The 25,865-nt window shown below is 44.7% G+C and overlaps 1 protein-coding gene across 1 annotated transcript; it reads right to left on the bottom strand.

Moving 5' to 3' along the window:
• Window positions 1–25,865, bottom strand: CXXC4 (CXXC finger protein 4). The gene is made up of 2 exons (XM_064710909.1): window positions 24,761–25,865; window positions 1–7,155 (listed from the first exon to the last, which is right to left on the bottom strand). The coding sequence occupies exons 1-2, from the start codon at window positions 25,832–25,834 to the stop codon at window positions 7,111–7,113; spliced, it is 1,119 nt and encodes a 372-aa protein (XP_064566979.1). The 5' UTR covers window positions 25,835–25,865; the 3' UTR covers window positions 1–7,110.

Below are 25,865 nucleotides of genomic sequence, written 5' to 3' on the forward strand. Positions count from 1 at the left end.
ACCAGTTCAAATCCAAGTTTATTAGCCTGTAAAAGTCTGTTTCCACACAGTAATCATAATAAATGAATGAATGTTTATGGAGCGTAGCATAAAAATATATGGAGTCAGCCATAGGTTGGAGTTTATGATTGCTCACAAAAATTAATCAGCAGATCACATGGCATTGCATCAGAAAGGCAAATCAGTCCTAGGAATGCAAACAATCAGGATAAAAAGGCAAAACAAGTAAGAGCAGAGTATCAGAAAGCAATAATTAATTCACAGTTCCTAATGTGGTGACAGATTTTGCTAGATCAGGTTATTTCCAACAAAAGGTTGAAAACCAGTTGTAATAATTTTGCATTAGTCTCGGTCAACGTATCAGCTGCTCAAATTCACTATCAATCTCTAGGTAGGACCATTAAAATGTAGGCATGTAAGAAGAGACTAGGTATCCTCAACAGCCCAGCTCCTTCTCCTGCAGCCTGGTGGCCACCAACTCTCACAGCTATAAATCAAAAGCTAATGTGAGACAAGTGGGTTGAGATGTTCTAGTCCCTGTCTGGACATGTAAAAACCTTCTCTCATCTTAAAAACCTTCAGCATGCTATAGGCTGCTCAGTTCTGGGGAAGTTCACCTCTCTGCTGGGCATAGCAAGCCTGACCCCCTGCATGGGAAAGGTGTTGCACCCCTGCCATAAACCTGTGTGTGTCACACGTACCAGGGAGGGGCGGTGGGAACATCCCCCATGGCTCCTGTCTGCCTTAGTGCTGATGTTCTCTAGGATTGTGACCAATTGCCAGGCTGAGCTATGGACTCTGCTCACCAGCTACATCCAATGCAGAGAAACCCCTGTTAGGAGATTTGAGAAAGCACCAGGAGTTTCTGACATAGACTAACCCTTCTGTCTTTTCCCAAAGGAAAATGTCTAGCCAAAAAGAGATGTATTTCTTCTAATGCTTTGGCCTTTCCTGAAGAAGTGCAGAGGGTTAATTAGTCTTATTAATTCCATAAAGAGAGCAGACTTAAAAGAGCAAGAGAAGAAAGGTGGTTTCTTCTCAAATGTAGGATGCTTATACATGTCATAAACCAAGCTGGGGAGAATGGCACCGAATAATTAATCCAGGCTCTGGCTGACATCATGACACCTACAGATCCTTCTACCAGAATTCTGAGTTATTTTCTATCAGAGATCCTTGACTCTGCAAGTCAAGGCCCTGTATAGGCCAATCAACCCACTACCACAGCATCTTCTGTTATAGGGAAGTAATATTACATGAAGAAGCACCTTCAGAGTTGGTTGGGAAATTAACCCATTAAGGCTGACTTCTAAAACTTGTTTTTCAGGAATGGGTGGTAGCATGACAAATTCTTCCTGATTATTACATTACTAATAATGTGACAATCCTTTAATATCATCTGAGAACTTAGAAGAGCCGAGAAAATCCTCCAGAACATCACAGTTTCTTTAGGCAATCTAGATTTTTGTCTTGCAAGAATAACATTTTGCTACCTGCATTTCCTTTATTCTGCCTGCCTTGGGCAAAATGGCTCTGCTGAAGCACCCAGCGACCCAGCTGAGTGTATCCACCCTAAAAACCAAACAGCAAACCAAGACAAACCTACAGGGGGAGCAGATCCTGCAGCACTTCGTCTTTCTTTCCTCAGATAGATACAGTGGTTTCAAAGATCATTGTATGTTCTGCAATTATTACTGAGAAGAAGAATAATTTCTTTCCTTTATAGATTTTGGGGCCATTTATCCATGCTCAGTGCACACGGGTAACTGAGTAGATCCTTACAGTGAAGTAAGATCAAACTTACGACCAAGCCTCCTATACAATATCCTCAATTTCCACAAGCTATCTGGTAAACCCCATGGGAACATGGGGAAGACTGGAGCCTCCCAGAAGGCACACTGCCCTGTATCACTAGACTGTTCATAATTTCAGACTTGTTCCTTGGAAATATATGAGAGCATTGACATGGCTAGTAGCAAAACCAAATTGAGCTCAACACAGCCTAGAAAAACTGAGTTTCCACACAAAAGGGTATTTTCCTTTCTTTAATAGGCTCAGTAATTAGTTTGTCAGCTTTGGCTTTGAAGAATTACCTGCTTCTTGACTGGGTTTTTACTTTTAGTTGCTTAGTTTTGTTGTTGTTTTGGGGTATTTTGGTTTTTTAATTAAAAAATAAAAGCTATAAAAAACTAGAGGTAGTTTTAAACTGCAAGGTTCATATCTGGGGCGAGTATTTCTTCAGAGCTGAGGGACGTTTTTCATTCAGACCAGTATAAAACAATACTTGAGGGGAAAAAATGTTGAAAGAGAAAGCATTAAAAGAATAGGAACTCAGAGACCTCTTCCTGCTTCCAAATCGACCGTCTCATGAAATGAGTGTATTTCCTCCCTGTGAATTCTATATTTAATCCAGAGAGATCACTGAGTATGCCTGAGCAACCTGGCAGCCCTTTTCCTCCTCTTCAAACGGACCTCAAGATTCACTCTTGTCTAATGAGCGGTCTACGTCTCCCAAGAACATCTATCCTTATGGATTTCGATGAGAGCAGACAGGATCAGTGGAAAATCCACTTCTGTTCCTTTTTCTTTTGTTGCTTTCTTGAAAAAACAAAAGGATACACCAAGGCTCCCCCTGGAAAATCAGCTGGCATTGAAAGCATCTCACAGACTAAAGGACCTACCTCGTTTTTCAAACTCGTTCAAAATTCTGTTTTGGCACCTAAGAGTCGACTTTCTGTTGATTAAAGGAATATTCGCAGAAAAATGACGTTTCAAATTTCACCAAAACCAGATGATGTGCCTGTCACAAACCTTCCCACCTATCTGAAGTTGCTTCAATGCTGGCAAGTAGTATGGGGAAACAAAATGTCAAGAGTAAAACATTTCCTTAGCTATGCATTTGAGTTTTGAGACAGGTAGAGAGCTGAACTTTGAACTGAGAAGCAGTAAAACAGAAAGGAAGATAATGTTGTCATTCTCTCACAAACCATATTTGTAATTCCAAGTATTTCAACAGCAATGGGCTGATCTACCCTCAGGATTACTGTTTGTTGCAAGAGCTACAGATGAAATTTCACCTTTGCGTGCTTCTCCATACAAAGCTAACTACTAATTTATCACACCACCCTCACTACTCCACTCTTTTTATACAACACAGGTCTGCACTAATGGGTTTAAGGCTTTCTGTAATCAGCTTTGCTCTTACTTCACTAACCTTTCAAAGCCTCAAAATCTCCAAGTAACATTCCTAGTTGAAGAAAAGGCAGTATTTTTTTCCTGCTATTTTAAAAAATCCAGAGTACGATGTTACCTTCAGTTATACAACTTATGGGGTTTCCATCAATTGCCAATTGAGAAGGAATAAGCTCTGTGGCTATTGTACCATCACTTCATAAGCATTCATTCCCACACGCAAGACTGAGGTCAGCATTTGGACCTTCTCGCTCATTTTGAGGGTTCTTTTGTAAAAGAGGTTTTCTTTGTTTAAGATCCCACAAACAGGACCTGTTTATGGAAAAAGAGAGATATTTTGAATACTAAAGTCCTTTATTCAACAACACAGAAATATCACAAAAAACAACTTTACTGGGCAAATTGAATGTTTTTATACAGTTTTGTACATGCCCCATAAGTGATTATTTTTTCATAAATACACTGTTTTCCAAAACTGTTTTTTTCCATAATTGCACAAGCATACATACACCTTACACAAATATCTATTAGAAAATTTAATAGATAACTGCACAGTTCAGAAATAGGAGAACACTGTGAAAGGAGTACATTTCTGTGGCCCATGTTTCTGAAAATACCCTCCTAGTTCCCTGCAATTGTGAAAATGGAGTACTTTCTAACATAGGAGCTGTCTTTTGTTCACTAAGAATACAGTAGAGCTCAGCGTGAAACTGCCAAATTTAATAAAAACAAAATCTGAAACATTTAGCTGTTACATGAGAACCCACTGTTTGATATCACTATGCATCTAACCATGATCAAAGACCCACTACTGCTTTTTGCTGAATGCATTCGACCCTGAATGGTATGTTCCTTTAACTACTTTCTTTCTTCATTATTTGATTACAGATATAGCCCGTTTAAAGACTTTACATTCTTCAACATTAATTGTAGGACTTACATACCAGGGGGTCTGTACAAAAGGGAGTATTTTCCCTCATAGGGAGGGTCTGTTATTAATTGACAGAATGGGTACGTGTGCCTCCCTTTCAAGCTTACCATTTTTCATAAGTTTATCTGGGGTATGCCAAAAATGCTTCCACTAGGCTTAGCACTCACTCACACCTAGAAGACAGAGTTCTACTATTTTTTTTTTGCCCACACCTTTTTTTTTTTTTTTTACTTTTCACTGTGAGAATGAAGAATGGAGAAGAATACAAATTTTCATACTGGAAAACAGTATTGGACCTTGTGAAAGGCACAAATTTGGTAATTAGAACTTGACAATAATCTGACTGACAAATATGTATATAAATGGGGAGGGGTGGGGAGAGACAGGCCAGAAAATGGATTTCCTTCTTCAAACATCACTAATTAAAATGCTCTATGCACACTACATCATATTAAATACTGTTTCAGCAGAATCTAAAAACCTGATGGTGCAAAGCAACAACCTCTGAAATGAAAACCGTAAGGGTAAATCAAAGAAAAATCACCTCTGGTTCATTTTCAATAATTAACAGGTATGCTTGTTTGTGTGTTTAACAATTTTGGATTGACATGTAAAACACCAGAATTACAATTTACAGATACAGCAGTTCTTTAAAAGAAAACAACAAAGCAAAAAAAAAGGAACCACAAGACATGCAACATTAGGGTATTAGACAGTAAGTACATTGCTATGAGTATCTTTGTACACCTAATGTATCCTGAACTTAACTTTGCCTCTGCTTCTGTAAGAGCAATGAGAGTTTTCCAAAGAGCAAGGCAACCTTACCAGCCAGATGTACAAATAAGGCTTCAGTTTGTAAGTCAATCAGCACTTTGGTAGAGAAGACCTTGCAGAGCTCATATTGGTCTAATGATCAGTAACAGAGGCCCCTAACCAAAAAGTCTCCAACACAAAAAAATCCATACACAGCTGCCCTACAAACAGACACAGAGCTCACTGAATGGGCATTGGATGAGTATACAACTGAGGATCTCACAAACTGTAAGAGGGACACCATGATAGAATCATTTTAAGCGTGACATTCCACCTCCGAAGCCCTGTATGTGGCGTCGTGCGACGCAAGGGCACAGACACATGCACTGACCCTGAGCTGAGGATGCAGGTGTAAGCCCAGCCCAACTGTGCCCTCCAGTTACCCTGGGTCACCCACGCTCTGCCCGGTCCTGCTGATGCACACATGTGACTTCAGGAGGTTTCTCTGCCTCCATCCCCTGGTCTTCACTTTCTGGGCTGTTCCTGACACCTGCCAGCCCTCACTTGCCAAAGCTGGCATCTTCCCCACCTGCACAGTCCCACTGGAGCATTCCTAACCCATCCCTCGTGCTTCATCAAGTAAGTGTGACCAGGGCCAAAGGCTGAAGTACTTAGCAAAACCCCGAAGAAAGTGCTGAAACAGTAGGAGATTTACATGTGCTGTGCAACATTAATTGGTTATTTCCATGCCCAGCACCTTGTTTGTGAAACTACTGGTAGGCCTATCTTGTATAAAATTATAAATCTATCAGATACATGGCACAACAGCATTCACTTACTTTGGTGGCATGGCCTTCTCACTCCAGAGTGGTATGACAAAGCCAAGTGATAAAAAGTGATGATCGACTGATAGTAAGTATCCCTAAGTAAAGAATTCTCCTTATTTTTTATGGCAGGTCAGCTATATCCCTCTGTGTGCTGCCTTTCCATGGAGTAGACATTTCTTCCATACAGCTAGAACAGGAAGAAGAACGGCAAAGCATTTTTTAAGGGCTTAAGGGACCAGTCATTCAGCAAAGCCGAGATCAGTGGACCAAGAAATATGTGGGGAGAAGTGGTCTTTTTTTAAAGCACAAAAAAAAAAAATCTTTTTTATACCGCAAAAATATCCAGGCCCTCAAATGAGCACAAGTGCAAGTGAGACCTAAACCAGTCCAACTGTCCAAACTCACTTAACTGTGAAGAGCTCCACCAGAACCAAAAATATGGCATTCCACTTTATAAAATATTTACTCCATTGACTGAAAGTGTTACATAAGATCTTGTAGGTGAAGGGTAATTAAACTGAGTCATCATTTTTCCTAAGGTCCCATACTCTGGTTTGTATCCTAGAACAATCTTTATTTAAATTACTAGTTTTGCACATTTGCCTATGCTGGGCACAGTGAAAAATGAGCCAGACACCAGACAGCATTTTTTGAGAGATACCCCTCTGTAAAGCTCCTTTGGAAGCAATGCAAGTGCACAAACCACTATTCTAATATAGTGCTTGAAAGATTAATTTTAAGTGTTACGTCTTCCCCTCTCACAACACCACAACAGAAGGTAATTGCTAGATGCATCACAATCTTTTTATCTTGGAAAACTTGGCATCAAGTCTCTATGGAAGGATGCATGGTAAAACAGTGCTGCTGTTGCTGCTGCTGCTGCTAAACAACTAGCAAAATAATAGTTAAAGCTAGAATTTATTGCTCCGGATTCAATTTGCAGAACCACACTGTTGTGTACAAACCGTTTATCTCCGTTGATGCTCAGACATGATTGTCTCCTTGTGTCTAAACACACAAAATACAAGCGGCTATCTGTACAGTTTACAGTACTGAAACACATATATTTGAAAATGAAGTATAGATATGTTACTTTTCAAAGATACATGACTTTATAGCAGGGGTTTACCCAAACTTTTTTTTTTTTACAGCCACTTTAAAAATAGACAACAACTTCACTAGTATAGCTAAGTTACATCAAAGAAAGAATCGGTGTACTGAATGTGAAGAAGCTGGCCAATTCCCCAGGCTCACAGGTTTTTGTCTTTTGCTTTTGAGGAAACCCCTATACACAAATGAAAATAGTATCTGAGTATATTCTTCAATGGTGGACTAAGCAGTTTCTTAAAACAAGACTTTAGCTTTCCATTCACTTCGGACTGCCTCGAAAATAAGATACACTACTGCTTAAAAGAACCATCGGAATGCTTCAGCGCTGGGAACAGGTGTTCTCTAAAAAAAAAGCAAGAAAACAAGTTAAGCTTTCTTTTGTGGCATTGGCATACTTGAGTTCTAGTTGTTCTTTTCCTTTACATTTTAGGCATACTTTCAGTTATCTAGGAACAACACGATGCCTCCCATTGCTTGACAATTAATAGAAACATCCTTCTCCAAACACACACCATTTTAGGATCACACGCAATACATTGTACTCAGTATGTAACACACCTAACACACTGACTTCTCCTTAGTTTGTTAACAAGGTAGTCACGAAAATGCAAACATTTCTAGAAAAAATATCTGGAAAGCAGACAATGCTTGTAGAATGACCACAGGGTTGTACAATGGTTCCTGCCTTGAGCCAGCACATAGTCATGGCTTGGTAGGTTTTGGGTTAAACAGACGCTTTGGCAAGACCATGCTCGAGACGGGAGTAGCAAAGGCCCTGCTCTGTCACTCAGAAAGTGTGCTGTGTCTGCAGACACCTCAGGAGGAGAGGTTGGCATTTTGAAACCTCACCTGGTCCCACATTTAGGTGGCAATGCAGAAAGAACTGAAAACACATCCATGACTTCATTCCAGTGAGGGAATCACTGTGCTGATTTAGGGGTGCTGCCCAGACCGCCCTTGCCCTTTCTTTCACACATGTGCAGGACCTTGGCTTACACAGAAACAGTCCTGTGTAAAGAAAGCTACTGCCCCCCTCCTTCCCCCACCTGCTGCACCCTGAAAATGATACCCACTTGCACCCAGGTGCCTCCATACACATTTGAGTAGCAGCAAATTCCCTTCACAGCTTTGAAGTACAACCTACACGAGAGGCTGAAGGGACTGAGACTGCAAGGGCTGCGTCACTTTTGTGAGGAACTTCTCATCCTCAATTTCCTTCAGTCAAAAGATGATGAAAGCACCCTTGAACCCATGCATCTGGACCCACATCTCTTTCCTCCAGAATTAATAAATGCCCTGTACAGGGAGGGGAGAGTGACACTAACCCTAACATGACACTCTGTCAGTCTGTCCCAGCTTACAAGTATTTGTTTCATTAAGAACTACCCACAAAACAGTAGTGTTACATCTGAAAAAAAAATCTCCTAAAAGCAAAGCTCTTGAAATTTCCAAATGCATATTTGTAACAAAGAAGTTCTCATGGATGTCGCTGGTGCACATTTAAGTACATGTCTCTTTTTGAAAGAGCTCTTTTTTTTGTTTCAGGGAAGACCTTTTTAATGTTTGCCTAGTTTTTCCATAAAAATCCAACAGACCATGGATCCTGCAGTGTGCATGAGCATTGTACTTAGTGTCAAAATATTACTTTCTGAATTCCAGGGAACTACTCATTAGTATGGCATGTATTTTTTGTTGAATAATTAGCCAAGTTTAAGATAAACAGGCTCATGCAGTACACAGCTTCTCTTTTTGCAAAAGCCATATGAAAGGGGAGCTGTTATTGTTATGTTTATTGCTTCAGCACTTGGAAATACAAGAGATCAAAATAATTCTGCTGTATTATCAGAACTCTGACCTGTTGTCAATTCAATATCCACTCCCCCTCCACAAATGTTACACTTCAATAAATCATCTGAAAATTAACTTCCAAGGACAATGAGCTGATGTGTTGAATACAACCACCTTGACTAATGTGAGTTCTCTTTGTGTTGATGGTGCAAAAGTAGGAATTGCTCATATCCATCTTTACCAGTCCCTGCTCTGCCCGTTTATGTGAGGTGAGCATGAGCACAAGTAGTGACAGAGCACGGCAGCCCTCGCACCCAGGCACGCTGAGGAGAGCTAATGCAATTTCTAGACCATCCACAGCAGTCTGTGTGGGCTGTAAGATGGCTGCTGAGAGCGAGGTTTACAGATTTATAATTTATAAAGAGCTTGGCTGCAGAAGAGGCTGGAGTTTGGAATGGCAGGAAACAATCGTATGACTAAATTGACCTCAAAAGAACAGTCAAACATGCAAACATATTAAACTCAATACATTGTCTTCACTTGAAAACTAAATGTAATATTCTGCTGTGGGTCCATCTGCCTGAACACAAAACCACAGCTAGACAGAGAGATTTAAAGACATAGTGACTGAGACGGCTTTTATTTATTTTCTAGCCACATCAGGTTGAGTTACTGTCAGACGTTGTCATATCAGCTGGAAATAAAGGTGTAATGTCTGATTAAAAGGTCATTCAGACCTTTAAATGCACAGAACAGTATTTTTGAAGGGCAAGGCTGTGGTTTAATATGTGTGCTTTTGAAAAACTGCAAGATAAGGAATTTTTGCATCGGTATACCAAGTTCTAATTAAAGAAATGCAAGAAATACATTTACAATTAAATATCCATTGTGCTAACTACCAATTTGGGAATGAATTACTAATCCATCCTTAAAAAAAAAAAAAGAAAAGAAAAGAAATCTTTTTAAATTGAACAGTTATATCAAGTTAAATGTTAAATCCTAACCAGTACATGCAATGAAATCCATACATTTCACCACTCCAAGGGTCAAGGTTATTTGCAGACAAAGAAAGGCCCTTCAGCCCATTTAGAGGTTCAGCACACCAACACAAAAGTTTAAGTGTAATGACCATCTACTGCTTGGCTGTATAAACCCAGCACTCCCAGCTGGGGAATCAAACTCTCAATGAGATTACAGTGCATTTCTGGATCTCTGTGCTGCCGGTGGGGAATGGTTATCCTGAGTGACAGGAAAGACAGATCCCCCTGGAAGCCTGGGGAGGGGTGGTGAGGAGCAGAGCCAGAGCTGATCAGCGCAGCTTTGCTGTAGAAGCCTTCACTGCTCGTGCCGGTGCAAATGCTGACAAACGGCAGCCTTGCTCTCAGGAGGATGCTCAGAAACCCGCAGCCCTGGCTTCTCCTTGCAGGTAATGCCTTAAAGCATGGCACTGGAGAGGATTTACCCCTACACAAACCCGGGATGAAATGTCCTCCACACTTTCAACCTTTCCATTCTGCTCCCTATGAGCCAGCTTTCACTGCAGAAGTAGTAGCTCGAATATTTGAAATCAGAAGATCTAATTATTGCCTAGAAAAATGAGTTTCATATAGGGAACCAAGCATGCGACATTTTTGGAGAAAAGAGGTAAAAAACAGGCAATGGAAACCAACAGAAAATCTCCTCAATTAAGTAGAAAAATGATACCAATGTATCTGTCTGGGTGCTCCACAGGGAAATGTAAAAGCAGACCCTGGCTGTACACAACACATAAAAAACGGCATGCTGGCAGGGGCTGTAAATTCCTCTCCAAAGTCTGTTTCAACACTTGCATTTTCACAGCAACAGCACTCAGTAAAGAATGATGCCTCCCACTGCCCTCTGGGGTGACCGACTGAAGGAGGCATGGGATGCCAGACAGCAGGATTTGCTCACCCAAGGCCCGCCTGCTTGCCCAGCCCAGCCCTTGGTGAGCTCAAGCCTACCCCACCTGCCAGAGAATCCTCTCTCCTCGGCTCTCTGAGTCTCACACTCACCTGAAAAGTGTGATACAGATACAAGGAATCAGGAAAGTTGGCTGCACCTGCTTGGAATGCTGCTGCTGCTGCTGCTACGGTGCAGGAAAAATTCAGAGCTATCCAACCAAGACTCACTGTAAGTCACCTTTATTACTATTTTCTACAAGGCTAGGGAATCATTTGAGGTGAACCACATTCAGAAATAAAATAGAATAATAAAATATATCAGAGCACTACATGATTATGACCTAATACTTTACCAATGTTAAAAGATATTGCATTATGTAAGAATCCTTTGATGTCTGATCCATGAGCAAAAATCCTGCTCTCATTCAAGTAAACTCATATGTTGGCTACAGCAAATTATTAGCCAGATGTGGCACTCCTTACTCCTCTTGAGGAGCCTTGGAAGCAATCCAGCTCAACAGAGGGTCTTTGGGAAGTCTACAGCAACTGAGCTATGTCCAACACAATCTTGGCTACCTGGTGGTCTTTACAGAGACCTATCCAACCACAGAAATACACAGCACGTTAATGAATCAGAAATTCACATGGCAAATGACATGAAACCGGTGGATTTCCCAAAGCAGCAGGACTAGCAACACAGGGAAAAGTGAGCTTACCAAGATCTGCAGATAACACAACATGAGCTTCTCAAGTTGGAGTGCAATCCCTCCTTGAAGTGCCTTGCACAAGAGGAGCAGTTTGGCCTGGTAAGTTATATACACCTATATTAACGTATATGTGTGTGTCTGTGTATAACTCAATATATCTACATATATTGAGAAAGAGATATATGGTAAGATATAGAGAAATCTGGTGCTCTATGGTGGACAAAACAATTCAGCTAAAAAGTCCTGGCCGCTGCATTAAATACAATTTGAATCAATCAGCAGCCTGGCCCAGCAAACACTGACCACCACTGGCCATAAACCAGTGCCTGTATGCTTTCCTTACACTGTGTGAATGCAGGCTATGCACCTCATCAGTCTCACAGAGCCCACATGACTGCCAGCAGGAAAGCAAACTGGCCTTTACTTCATGTCACACCTTGTATTTCTAGTGCCACAAGCTAATTCAGGTGTCCGACGGTCACCCTGGAAATGACATCAGCATTGCTCATACATAAACAATACAGACTCTGGTGTAAATTCAAAACTTGCTTTCCATCCCCAGTTTCCCTCTCTGGAAAGACCCTTCCCCACACAAGAGCTGGGCTCAGGGCACTCAGGGCAGTCCTGAGACTGTACAGGCACAGTCTCATTGCTGGAATGACAGTCACAGTCACAGTCTTTCACTGACACAATCACAGTCTTACACTGTGATGGGCTAAAGCCTAGCAGAGGGATGTGGTCTCCTGACCTGCAGAGCACCCTAAGATCATAGAATTATTTGGGTCAGAAGAGCCCTTATAGATCACCTCCAACTCACCTGCCATGGGCAGGGACACCACTCACTGCACCAGGTTTCTCAGATCCCCATCCAACTCAGCTTTGAACACTGGCAGGGATGAGGCACCCACAGCTTCCCTGGACAGCCTGTTCCAGTACCTCACCACCCTCAGCATAAGATGTTTCTTCCTAATATGTATCTAAACCTACCTTCCTTCAGTCTAAAGCCATTTCTCCTTTTCCTACCACTACATGCCCCTGTAGAAAGTCCCTTTCCAGTTTTCTTGAAGGCTCCCTCTCGGTACTGGGAAGATAACCATCTCCTGTACCACAGAGCATCAGCATCTCCTGACACACAGGAAGGCAGGTGGAAGATGCAATCTGTCCTGCACCCAGCCTGTTCTGCCACTGGCAAATGCAGTTTGGACAGCATCTCCACTCCTTACTTGCCTAAATGCTAAGCCACCCTGAGAGGAAAGCAGCCTTTCAAAGTATCTGCAGCCCACTTTGTTCCGCTCATAAATATACATTACCTACAGCAATGACTTTGGGGAAAACCTCATGACGCTCAGATTCAGCTCACACAGTCTCCTTGAATGTTTTTCTTCAGGCAAGGAGGCTTAGGGGCAAGAAACTAGTGTGTGAACTGCATCCCCTGGAAATGCAGAAGGAAAAAGCAGAACCCAGCGTGTGGCACGTTTCTCCCAGCTGCTGCACTGCCTGTCCTGGAGGCATGCCAGGGACCCACCACGCTGACCCAGCACCGAGGGGCCAGCTGTGGCTGCAGGAGGATGCGTGGATGAGGCTTTGGCACATGTGCACACCAGCTGGCACAGGGGAGCTCCGTGCAGAAACAGCCCTCACACTCCTGGCATCCTCCCACCCAGCCACAGGGCCCATGGGAGGGATGTGCTGACCCAGCTCTGGACGAGGTGTGAAACAGTCCACGAAGCTGCTGCTCCCCACAGCTGCCAAAATCCCTGGCTGCCCACCAACGCTGTGCTCCTGCTTGCTGCATGGGTTATCAGGCAGTAACAGATGTCCTCTAATAACAAGCTTATTATTGGACTTAGCAGATAAAAAGGGGCATGTATGCTGGGTCAGAAGTTTGGTGGGGAGCTTTTTTCCACAGCCCACCTTAAAACATCTCTCCCCATACCTGAACTACAAGCCTGTCTCCCTTCATACCAAGGATGAGATTTAACATTCATTTTAAAAGTCAGCTTTATTTGCTCCGAGAGGACACGCATCTGGGTGCTGGCAGTTATTTTTCCACTTGCACTGCATATCTCTCAGGCTGTATTTGAGACAAACCAGATTTAGAACATACCAGATTAGGAAAACTCATTTGACTTTCTCTGCCGCCAGCTTCACCGAGTGAAAAGTAAACCTTTGCTACAGGACATTGCAAGTAGAAATTTTTAAAATGTACTCCTAAGTCAGGGTCATGGTTTGAAAACCCAGCTCTTCTCAAATAGCTCAGAGGTAACCTCAGGAGATTTCAGTGGAGTCAGGTGGGGAATAAAGCATTTGTGCCAACGGCCACGGAGACCTGCCACTGTACAGCCAGATCCTGCCACTTGGACTTGACATCAGCAGCAGGCCATAGCTCCCCAGCCAAATCAATAGGATTAGTCAGAGGAGTAATGTGCTTCTCCATGGAAGAAAAAAGAAGCAAAGGTATCCCTCATTTACATTCACTGCACACCACAATTTATTTTATATATTAACTTTTTTTTTCACTATATAGATGAGATCAAATTTGGGGGAATAGGGTCCTGATCTGAAAAAATGTGTAATGCCATTGGGGAAAACAGATGGCAACCACAGATCAGAAATCGTAAGGAATCCGGACTAATGCTGTCAAAGCAAAAACAGCTCAGTCCCAGGAAATGTTAGTGATGGAGCCCCACTCTGTGCCAGTGAGCAGCACCTTCAGCTCCAAGGGGAGCAGCTCCCATGCTCCACCATGGGCCTCAGCACCCCCAGGGGCCAGCCCGAGTCACTAAAGCACTGCATGGGAGTGCAGAGGGTACCAGCACATGGCACATGGATGCAGGCAGAGCCCTGGGAAGGAACACACCTCCTCTGTCCATCCCCTGCCAGGCTGGAGTAGCTGCCTGTGGACGCCTTCCAGCACTCCCTCCCTTGTTCCAGCGCAGCCCTTTTGGCCAGCGAGCCGAGGGACGGAGCCAAGTCTCCACCTCTGCCGTCTCGCTCACTCCCGAGGGGAGCAGGCTTGGCTGCGGGCTTCCCCGAGCCTGGCATGCCGCAGGCGGGCTGGCAGCAGGGGCCAGAGGGCCGGAACTCCTCCAGTCACCTGTCACCCTGCCCTGGGCTCCAGATGGCCACGCTCCAGCTCCTCATGGCTTCCTGCCAAAGGACCGTACCAGAGGGTTGGCTTTTCGAGCGAGGGTTAGGGTTAGACATCTCACTGTCAAAGGGATTCACCTTTCCTTCCCTATTTCTACACCTCTCTCGAGCAGTTCATGCAGTTCATTCACTTTCTCAGCTAGCCCTGTACCTGAGGCTGGAGCTGCTAAGTCTGCTGGACTGCCTACTCAGTTTAGGTAACTATTTTGCCTTTTCCCATTTATTATTTGCATTCCAGCAGCATATGAAGGCCTCAGGCAAGGATGAGGGATCGTTTCTGCTGGTTCTGCCTGCCTGGCCTCTCAGCCAGTAGGTCTGGCCTGTCTCCTGCTTTTTCGGGGAAAGGCTCATATAAGCTTTAGGAGTGTTACTTCAGAGAGAAAGATGACACTAAGCAGGTCAGAAAAGATGTCATTCAGTGCTCTCATACTGACTGTGGGAATTAATATCAATAGTCAAATGCTTTATTAGCAGAAAGCTCTGTTACTGACAAAAGTTTTAGAGAGAAATTCTTGGATACAGGTTTGTTACCACCATGCAACATAAAACCCAAGACTCTACAATGCACAGGATACTAAAAATGAAATATCCACACCAGTGCTCAGCTTCTGCTTTTGCCTAGGACTTGTCTGGTTACTTCTGCTGACTTCTCTGGCAGACATTATCAACTAGAAGTGTGCCTGCCTACTGCAATGGATGTACCACGTGCACACACCTCCCCCTCTCTCACACACACACCGCCATTCACCTTCTCCCTAATCAAATCTCTGTGAAGACCATCCATCAGCCCCTATCATTTATCCTTCCCACACACACAAGCTCACAAAACAGAATTATTCTTGTTAACATTCATTCCATTAATGAGAAATCCCTGCTGGTTCATCATCCAGTGGTACAAGTCTTTCCACTCACAGGCTGACATCTCTATCATCCTCCAAACTGCTGCCCTAGGGTACAGTAATCTCTTACAGACTGGTCTCCAAGCAGAGGAGAGGCACGTTTCTTAGTACCAAACCTAAATTTAAATCTCCCTTTGAGCTGCTGGGGCTTCAGTATCTTTTTCTCCTGCATGGAACCTAAAATCAGCTATGATGCCTCATTGGCTAGCTAACTGCTTCTGTCCTTTGGGATTTTTCATATGCTGTTGATAAAAGAGCCAGTGAAAAATATATCCATTAAATTCTTGGTCTCTGCTTGCTTATTTCTTTTTCTGCAAAGCTTGCAAAAAAAAAAAAAAAAGAAAAAGAAAAAAATGGAAGGATGGAAGGAGAAATACAGAAATACATCACTCAAATGCAGCACTGAGCTGAGGGAGTATAACCGGCCAATGCCTAAGACCCATCACAGGTGCCAGTTTGGCTCTCTTGTAGCCAAGCATCAAGGTGAACACCATGCATTGCCTGACTCGATGCAGGAAGAGGAGCAGCAACACTCTCATACAACAGGTCACCACAATTCCTGACTGCTGAGGGAGACATTAATACATTGTAAATGGTTTTGAATCCCATTCTTTCCCGAGTGTGTCTTCTGAAATTTGCAAGGATGACAATTAAGACCCATCTCAGTAATTATTTTCATGACACTGTGACCTTCACTGGACTTTGACCTCCAATTTACTCTACATCACCTTCCAAGCAACCAGCGAAGCATTTCACCACCTCCCAGAGCTCAGATGAACTGGTGATGTAGAGGGAATGGGTTTTACATCATTACTAAGACGGTGTAACTGAGTCCTCCCTCACCCCCTGCCATGTGGGTCACACAACCCTTCCAAATGTATTTTTCTCCCGTTTTGTTTGCTTTAAAACTAAAAGCCTTTTTTTTACTAGTACTACTTGCTTTGGAGATCACATATTTAAAAATGTATATCCTTTGTATATTCCTTGCTTCTCCTTTTCTGCTTCCAGCATCTTTAATTACTCTTCCTCTGCAGTCCTTGTAGCTTCTGCACGGACTGTGAGAGCTCTTCCACTCTCTTCCAAGCCTGTGACTGCCAAGGCTTCTGCACCCAATCTCCAATCTCCCATCACAGTTAGGATGTGTAGGACAGATGTCACTGAACTGCAGTTGTTGTGGGGTATTTTTTTCATGACAATGGGGCAATTTCTTTGTGTTAACATTGTGCCAGTCTGATACACTGTCAGGATGCTCCAGCTTTCCTAGGAAACACAGTACACACCACTAAGAAAATCTTTAAGACCAAGAAGTCCTCATGCAAGAAATCATCATTTTCAGCCTCTCCTTTGCAACCTTCCCCTGTCTCTTTCATATCTGTTGGCTTTTCTTTGTGTATGCCTTTCTCATTTTCTTACCCCTTGAATAACTTGTTTGGAAGACAAGACTCTACCCATACCAAAAGTTCACCCTGATATTGAAATTTTCTCCACAAACTCCAGTCAATTTTTCAAAATTAATTTTAAAAATTAGTTTATGATATCCACAAGGACATGGGGAAATCCCTGCTTACCCTCATCAAGGTTCCCCTCAGCTCTGTGAAATCTTGGCCTTCCCCTGCAGAAGTTTTGGGAAGATGGTTACTGGTGAGCTCTTCAACTGCCTCACCTGAATACTAATTTATTACTCATGGCAGCAAATACACCTCATATTAGAGGTGTATACACACACTCTTCTTAGCAAGGGAAATGTCACTGCATCTTCAGCCCCACCACTGCACCCTTCAGTGCTCAGGCTGACCCATGGTAACTGAGTCACCCCTGTAGAGGAGCAGGCACCCCCTCACTGAGGCTTCAGACATTATAACCAACCCTTAGCCACTATGGATTTCTCCTCTGTCTGAGCACACTGCAGCTCTTCTTTCCTTCTCCTCTGCCCTCATCTTAAGTGATATCCATCCTGAACTCCCTTGGATTTACCCCATTTTCTAGTATTTATTAAGTTCTTCTCTCCACCTCAAATTTTAATACTGCTTCTCCACCTCCTAAACCAGTGAATAATCTCTCTCATCTCTGTCTCAGATAGCTTTTTAGTCAAATATATAGAAAGATAACTTCTAGTCAAATGAAGTCTGATACCAGCTAGTGGGGATCCTACGTAGAAGTACAACAGACACCATGACCACAGCAGTGTAAGCAGAAAAGAATACTGTCCTGAGAAAAGAGAGGTGCAAAGTTCTAAAATGCCCAACATTTCAGAGATTGAGATAAAGAGAAATACTGAGTAGAGAAAGGAAAAAATAAGATCCTATGGTGGGTATGGGAAAGGCACTTGATGAGTATGGTGCCTGACAAGAACACAGTATCCTGCATGACCCAGGCTGCCTTTATTCCTTTTATGTTCTCGTATCTCACTTGGCACCGCTGTCTGGTTAAAGAGGAAGGACCAGAGAAACTCTGGAAAACTGCAAAAGAATTAAACAGGCTTCACGCATACCTGGCTATGGATTTTTATAGTGTTAATTAAGAGGATGCCGAAGTGTTCCAGGGAGGAGAAAATATTCTCCATAATGTCTGAGAGTAGAAGTTAACAAGCCTGCTGGGATCTTTTTAGCCCCTGCAGAGCTAAGGCTTCAACATTATTAAATGGCTGTCGCATCTAAAGTACAGTGCAACATAACTCAACACACAACAGAAAGCACAGGATGTCGAAATGGGGGATGACTTTAGATTACACTGCAGAGTAATTCAATTTCAGGACAGGTGTTTGCATGTGACTGAACAAAATAAGACTGTGGAAAACAATTGAAGTACCCAAAAGAAGAGAGAAGGCAGACATGCAGTCAGGGCTCTCAAACAGCAGAAAAGGTGTCAAAGGAAGCTGCATGCTTCAAGACATCGTGGTTCAGTACAATCATCCAAGCAGATGAGCTATCAAAACCACAGGCACTACAGAAGCACAGAAATGCTTTCCCTGGGTGGTGGCACTCCTCAGGAGACATGGTGTCTGCTGCCAGTTTTTAAGCACATAGTTGGTGGCTTAGGAATTATTAGCCACCAGTAACAAGGCTGCAGTAACACAAGTTACGTCCAAAAAGCTTATACCTATTCAAGCAGCAGCCATTTCCCATTGCAACCAGTGACCAAAAGGATTATGCTGTATTTGATGAGTCTTTAAGGTGTACATTCTAGAATTATTATAATAGAATAGAATAGAATTATAATAATTAGAATTATTTCACCAAGCCTAAACCTTAAAATATATGCATGTTAAAAGTTGGAAGACTACTAATTTTCTTTTTAACAATACAAATTTTTAGGGTATTTGGAAAAGACCTGTTCTTAGTCATTGCCAGACATAAATGCATGACACAGCACATGGAAATTAACATCAACTTTTTTTCAACTCTTTAGGGCACTTTTTTTTTTTTACCCAAAAAGCAGTACCAGGATGTTGTTTTCTGACAAAAAAAAAGTTTCTGTTCCTTTTCTTTCCCCAGTACCAGGGGATTGCTTGCTGACATCCTAACCCATTCTCCAAGTGAGCAAGGTCTTCCCTGACTTCAGTAAAGGTGTTAGCTGTGCATTTAGCAAACAGAATTGCATGGAAAGTGACCCCAAGATCCGATAATATAAACATACATGAATAAGCAGGCAAAAATTGAGACTGTTCCTTACTCTTGCCCACCCCTAATCAGTGGCACGAAGCACGACATTCACATATCTACGAACTTAAACAAAGCCTCCTTATATGAATCAGGCATGATGTGTATAGTCTACAACAATTTGTACAAACACAGAATTGGAAAAGATTTTCCAAACATCCTGTAGCTGGCATAGGATTCCAAGTCATGATGGTTTTATGCAGCTCTAACTGAAATATCTAGTTCAAAGTGACTGAGATGATTTGGAGGGAAAAAAAAAAAAAAAAACAAAAAGAAGAAAAAAGACACTTATTATGCTAATTACTGCTCAAAAAAATCCCAAACCACCCTCATTCATCATCTTTCTCATGACACATGTAGCTTGACCAGCCTAAACAGTGCATAGAGACTTCATTATATCCGCTTAAAAAAATAGATTAAACAGTCACAACACTGAAATCCAGAGTCTGGCACAGAATCTTGATGTTCCAAGTGTATAACCTATACTAGTACTTAGAAAACCATGCAAAGAACCACTGAGTGCAATCAAAATGCAGAACCACTGCAACCAGTTAACCTCTCTTACCATACAGACAATTTCACTAGCAAACAATCATAGTTCAATGATTTAAAGCACGCCATTTTCAATGCAAGTAGAAAGCAGTGTTTGTATGAAAGAAGCTGTTAAATCCCTGACTAGCCTACAATTTTGCAGAATTTCTTCAAATGCTGTTCAGTTCAGTACCAAATCTCACCAAGAGACTTTCTTAGGCAGGAGTAACTTCAGTTTTGTCCCCCCTTAACAACAGCATGCACAGTGCATCAAGCAGCCATTTATACTTGAAACTGAACAGTAATGTCATGGGGTCTGGGCACTTGCTCTGCTTTGCAAGTATCACACGAGGCAAGGGACACAACAACACATGAAACAGTAAACCAGGCACCATCCAACCACATTTCAGAGGAAATCACTTGCACACAGTCATCTGCCAGAACTGCAAGAAGACTAAAAGTTTGTCTCCTCTGGGCTCTAAACATATTCCTCCACCCCATGACTCCCACCAACTGCAGCACATTCTTGCCCTGCAAGATGTGAACCTAAAGCAGAAGATTAACTCCCTGCAAAGAGATTTCTGAGCAACAGAAATCAGGGACTGGTGAGCAAAGATGTAGCTGCTCTGGTCTCTGCTGGAGGTGGCAGTAGGAGGCCTGGTGCTGCCCCAAGAACCTCCAGAGGTCAAAAGGAAAACTCATCATAGAACGTATGTTTATCCCAGACATGCAGTATCTGAATGAAAGTGACAAAACCTCATGGCAAAATGTCCAACAAAGGTCAGATCTAGCCCTGCCTCTCACTTCCTCCCCTCCCTGCTCACACTGTCACAGCAGGATCATGCACCATGTTAGAAGTCCCAAGCATGAGCATCACAGTCACCCAGTGAGGGCTCTCTTGCAGTGCTAGCAGCCAGTTCCAGCACCAGGCACACTCCTCTAGGCTCAGGCCTGGGAACAGAAGAACAAGAGAACACTGGCAGAGCACCAGGGTCACAAACAAGGAGGAAAGAGGAGAAAAAACAGCTCTCAGGGCTGATCAGGGCTTTGCAGCCAACGCCAATGTAAATTGCGCTCGGGGCAGATGGCAGTTCTTGCTCCAGCTGTAAACGCCCGGGAACAAGGACTGCTTTTTTGCCCTTTTGCAAAGTGTTTAACACATGCACACAGGGAGCCTCGGCCAGATGGAGGGGCACGAGACAGCGACAGGCAGGAGAGACAGCCTGTCATACAGCAGCCCTGCTGATGGTTGGGGATGAACAGCAACATGAGCTACAAGGTGGTCTTTCTTTCCACCTTCCAGTTAGCCCGCTGGATCGTGTTAGCCGCCTGCTTCTTATCAGACTTTACAGTTCCCCCTCACCACTGCTCAATTCCATCATGCCGTCACTTAACTTGTGCATGTAATTTAAAGCCAGATAGACAGCGGGGAAATTGCTTCCTCTGAGGCCCCTACTAATTGACCCCTATCCACAGAGCTCAGCAGTCTTCCCTTAACAGCGCTCGCACGCGCTACCGCAACACGAAGTGCAGGTTCGGAGGTTGCCAGCGCAGCCTCTCTCCCCCGTGGCAATGCCATATGGTGTTAAGGCTTTCAGGATCAGACGCTGTTCCTGCTGAAATCAATCATCACAACCTATCCCTGGAGAAGGCCATCTCAAAATCCCACTGGCTTGAAGCACAGCTCAGCCAAGTGCCTTGGATTTGGAGGCTGGTATTGACTCAATCGGGTTGGTATGCAAACGCTCACTTTAATAGCGCACATATCAATTAGCTGGGCTGCTACAAAGGGAGCGAGTGGTGCCCGCTACGATGACAGCATGCCTAAACAGCTGATATTTCACATTTGGCAGGAGCCTTCAGACCCTGCCAACGCAAGTCAGCCTCTCTGCCTGAACTCGCTGTCACGCTAATGAAAATGAGCACTGGGGCAACTGAGATTCACGCACTGAATGGGGTTGGCTTAAAAGAAAGAAGGATGTGAACTACCACCAGGCACCTAATCTTCATAACCTGCAGCAGAAGTTACAGACATGTGCACCAATCAGAGGAAAATAAGTAGTCTCTATGGGTAAATAAAGATTATGTCTCTTTAAACCCATTGTAAATCTGAATGAACACAGAATATACATACACAAGCAGGCAGTGTGCAATGTGACGTCAATCCGATTTTTATAGATTTATTATTGCCGTACATAAAATTTCCTAGTAATAATAACATTCTATGAAAAATACTAGAGCATTGGGACACTTTTAATGTGATAACAGTACAAGAAAAGTAGGAAAAAATAATTCAAGTGTTTTAAAAAAAATGCTGGGCGAGAAGCATTCCATGAAAAATGCAAGGGTCAGGAACTGGAAAGCATTCACGTGATCTGTCTTCACTTCCACATACTATCTTTAAGAGTTATATTCTATGCCTTCATTGCACCAGTAGAAGAGATTTAAAGGAAAAAGAGAGAAATGGTTTCTGTGGGGTCAGCCAGTTCACAGTTTATTGGTATTTTTCTAATTTTCAATTTTTTTTAAACATGGTTCCACCCCCTGCTATAAATCACCCCTGCACTTTGCAGCCACTGTTGAGCACAATTCACGAATCACCTAAGTGTGTAGTGGAAGGTGAGCCCCTCAATACTTGATGCATAGCCATTGCTGTGTACCAACCGAGGTGCCAGGGGACCATCCATGCAGAGTGATGGATTCCCCGGGAGCACAGGCCAAGAGTCAGTCCAGGCACTCACTCTGCAGGAAGGCTGCCCTTGCCCAGCCCCAACACCAACACCACTGCTGCAGGGCCCTCATGGAGGCCCTGTCACGCTCCAACACCCTTCCAGCTGGTGGCCACACAGCCACTGCTGCTGCACCTGTGCTGTAGACAGCCCTTCTGTCACTTTATTAATTTTAATTCTTTATAAAGAAGAAAGAAAGCATAAGGAAAACACCATGTAAATAAGTTATTCTTCCTCTCCTACTGACAAACCACACCTCTGTAAAGAAATTAGCCACATCCTGTGACAAAACTTTGTGATGGGCCATGACCTGCAGAGAAGTGATGCCTTACTGACATCTCCACAGCTGGAAAGAGAAACCTGTTTCCTTTGAGTCACAGTACAGCAGCAGAGGAGCTTTTGTGTTTACGTATCCGATGGAGCACAAACAGGAGAGAGTAAGTGGGGTAAAGAGAGAATGAAGAAAAGAAGCGAAGGCAGGTGGTTATGAGAGCACACAAGTGGCTAATTAAACCATGGGTTTTACTAGTCACAGTGGTTAAACAATTTTAACGGGAGGCATTCTCATAGCACACCTGAAAAGTTTTTAACACTACCAAACACCTTTGTCAGGAGCAAGGAACTTCTGGAAAGGTGCTCAGAGATGCACACAAACCCATAGGAAGATCTGATAATGTACAAATGTGTTTCTTCCACAGATAGCTCACTTTCTGCACAAATCGATAAACCATCAGAACCTATCATTTATCACAAACATTAAATCCCAGCAGCACCCTGGTTTGCAAGCCTAATGAGGGAACTTGGAACACAAAGGCACTCTCAGTGCTGGGTAGTGTGGGGGGAATTCTCCATGCCTATGGTTCAGGGAGTCTCTTTTAGGCTACACTCAGCATTAACAGAACAGGTGTTAACTATCCTTTTTGCAAACTTGCTACTAAACCAAAGGCATATTATTGAGAAAAACAAGAGCTGAAAACCCAGTCTGGTTTCTATCCCTGGGAAGCCCATCCTGGTTTTTTTGTTAGCAATGCTGGGTCACCATTCACAAAAAAAAAAAATAGCTGAAAGGATGCAGAGCTATGAATTAAACTTTCAGCAAGGACAGTTCACTCTTGCAAGAAGGAATTAGTTGTTTTGATGAGGCTGGTTAGGAAAGAGTTAATACTATCAGCCAAATGTCAGTGAACCCCTAAATGTTGCTTTTGTCCCATGGCAGTGTCAATACCAACACTATTATCTCAATTTATTTAACACAGAACAAATTAATTGGCTCTAAGTGTTGCTTTTTCCCTGAAATCCCTCATCCCATCTCTTCTTGGAGAGAGCTCCTGTGAGCAATGAGCAAGGGAATAAACCGCTATGCAAACACACACAGGCACACACACACACAGAGGGAAGTTACAATTTCTCACTTAGTTGCTGATTTCTGTGACTACAAATCTTGGTGTCACCCGCCACACACTACTCCTCTGTACTAAATCCATCATCCTCGACACCTTCAGATGCATCCGAGATGTGTGTCAAACCAGCAACACTATAATTTTTATAATGACAAGGAATTAAGTATGATTACTAGTCTTTCCTCTCACTTGTTCCCTTCCCCTAACGATACCATCCAATTGCCATTTTCCTCACGGTTGTATATTTTGGTTCCCATTGTCTGTCGTACCCAATACAATAACCGAAATGTCTGCGACACGGGATCTGCCTGTCTCTGGTAGGTCTAGCAAATCTGAAAACCTGTTGTTACAGCTTTGGGGAACACAATACATTGTCACTTCCGAGGAAACGTTGTAAAAATAACCGTACATACAGTTCAGCCAGAAATCACTTCAGTCATACCTGTGCTATTCTTCCATTGTGTTTAATACACCACGAGCAGGTTATTTCATAAAAGACATTGCCAAAGAGGTCACTTGGGTGCTTTCTCCTACTACTGGGCTCCGTGGCCCGTCGTCTGTCTGGGACACATTGCTACCAGCCAACCTGGAGAAGAACTTGCCATTGCTTTCCCTGAACTTCTGACAGTGAAAACCTGGTGTTCAGCTAAAACTTTCCCTTTCCCACCTCCCCGCTCCTACAAACCGCCCCGAATCGTCAAGATTGCCAATAATTAAAAAACGAAAGAAAAAAAAAGAGAGAGAAAAATTAAAAAAAAAAAAATAGGAAGAAAAACAAAAAGGAACCAGAGAGCCAGCAGTCTTATGGGAACAGCACGGCAGGTAAACCAGGTTAGCATCGTTCCGTAACGGCCACGAGCTGGCGGGGCAGGGCCGGCGCCCCCTGGCTGTCCCTCCTCGGCCCGGGGCCGGGGGCCAGCGGCCGGCTCGGCGGGCGCCGCGGGAGGCGGCGTTTCTCTTCCCTGCGGGGCGGAGAGGGGCGGGCGGCGGGGCCGCGCCGCGGGGAGCCGCGCCCGCGGCGGGGGCTGCCTCAGAGCCTGAAGGAGGCCTCGGAGAAGGGATGCTGCATCTTGAAGCTAGACAAGAAGCACTGGAGGGGCGGGGGCAGGGGATTGAGGAGGGACGGCGGGAGGCTGGGGAAAAAGAAATCATCTCCTCTGACCTCTAACGAAGTGCCCGGTTTTTTCTTAAGCTCTTCACATTTCCTAAATTTGCAGATCTGGTGTCCCGTTTTGCGGTTCCTGCAACTGCTGCAGACTCCACAGTTGATGAGCCGCTTGCAGGGCACGCACACCCCGCAGCGTTTCCGCTTCTTCTTGGCGGGGTTGCCCGCCCCGGCCCCGGCCCCGCCGCCGGTGCCGCCGGCCCCCCCTCCACCTCCGCCGCCACCGCCGCCGCCTCCGCCGGCCCCCGCGCCGGCGGCGGCGCCCAGGGCGGAGGCGGGCGAGGCCGAGGCGTGGCTCTGCGGGCAGTCCGCCAGGTTGGCGATCTGGAAGGCGCTGTCTGTGACGGCGGCCGAGGCCGCGGCGGGGGAGTGCAGGGCCGTCATGACGATGACCCCGGGGGGAAGGGAGAGGCCGCCCAGCGCCGGGATGGCCGAGAAGGTGCCGACGCGGTCGGGGAGGTTCATGATCTCGGCTTCGGCGGCGCCGCACTTGAGCTTGTTCATGCACTCGCCGGCCAGCGGCCGGCAGTGCTCGGGGGCGAGGGTAGAGAGGAAGTTGCCGTTGGCCATGGGCAGGGCGGGCTGCTCGGCCGGCGGGCAGCCGGGCTTGCCCAGCCGCTGCGAGTCGCTCCGGTGGTGCATGCCGCCCCTGCCGGCGTGCAGCGAGGAGGCGGCGGCGGCGGCCGCGGAGGCGGCGGCGGCGGCGGAGGAGGAGGAGGAGGAGGGTTTCCTCGCGCCGCCCGCCGCGCCGCCGCCGCCGCCGCTGCCCCAGAGCATGGCGGTGGCGGCGGCGGCCGTGGCGGTGTCGCAGTTCCAGGGGGACATGCCGATGCGGGCGGCGGCGGCGGCGGCCGCGCTGGGGAAGATGGGGGTGGTGATGCGGGCGATCTTGGCCGCCTGGGGGAAGGCGCCGCCGTTGGTCTTGTAGAAGGTGGCGAAGGAGCGGTACCTCTCCATCTCCGAGTTGTAATCCACAAGGCTGTTGAGGGCCCCTTCGGGCAGGTGGCTGTCCTTGGGCAGCCCCGGCGCCTCGGGGTTGGGGCCGCTCTCCACGCACACGTTGGTGTTCATGGTGGCCGGGGCGGGGGGGGCGGCGGGAAGG

The sequence above is a fragment of the Zonotrichia leucophrys genome, chromosome 4 (assembly GCF_028769735.1).
Source record: "Zonotrichia leucophrys gambelii isolate GWCS_2022_RI chromosome 4, RI_Zleu_2.0, whole genome shotgun sequence".
Classification (NCBI taxonomy): domain Eukaryota; kingdom Metazoa; phylum Chordata; class Aves; order Passeriformes; family Passerellidae; genus Zonotrichia; species Zonotrichia leucophrys.

Bases quoted from the DNA above. Each gene is read 5' to 3' on its own strand.
- CXXC4 (XM_064710909.1), bottom strand. From the start codon at position 25,834: ATGAACACCAACGTGTGCGTGGAGAGCGGCCCCAACCCCGAGGCGCCG. The intron at 7,156-24,760 runs GTCAGAGGAGAT...CTTTTTTTTTAG, and splicing joins AACCGGGCACTTCGTTAGAG to AGAACACCTGTTCCCAGCGC.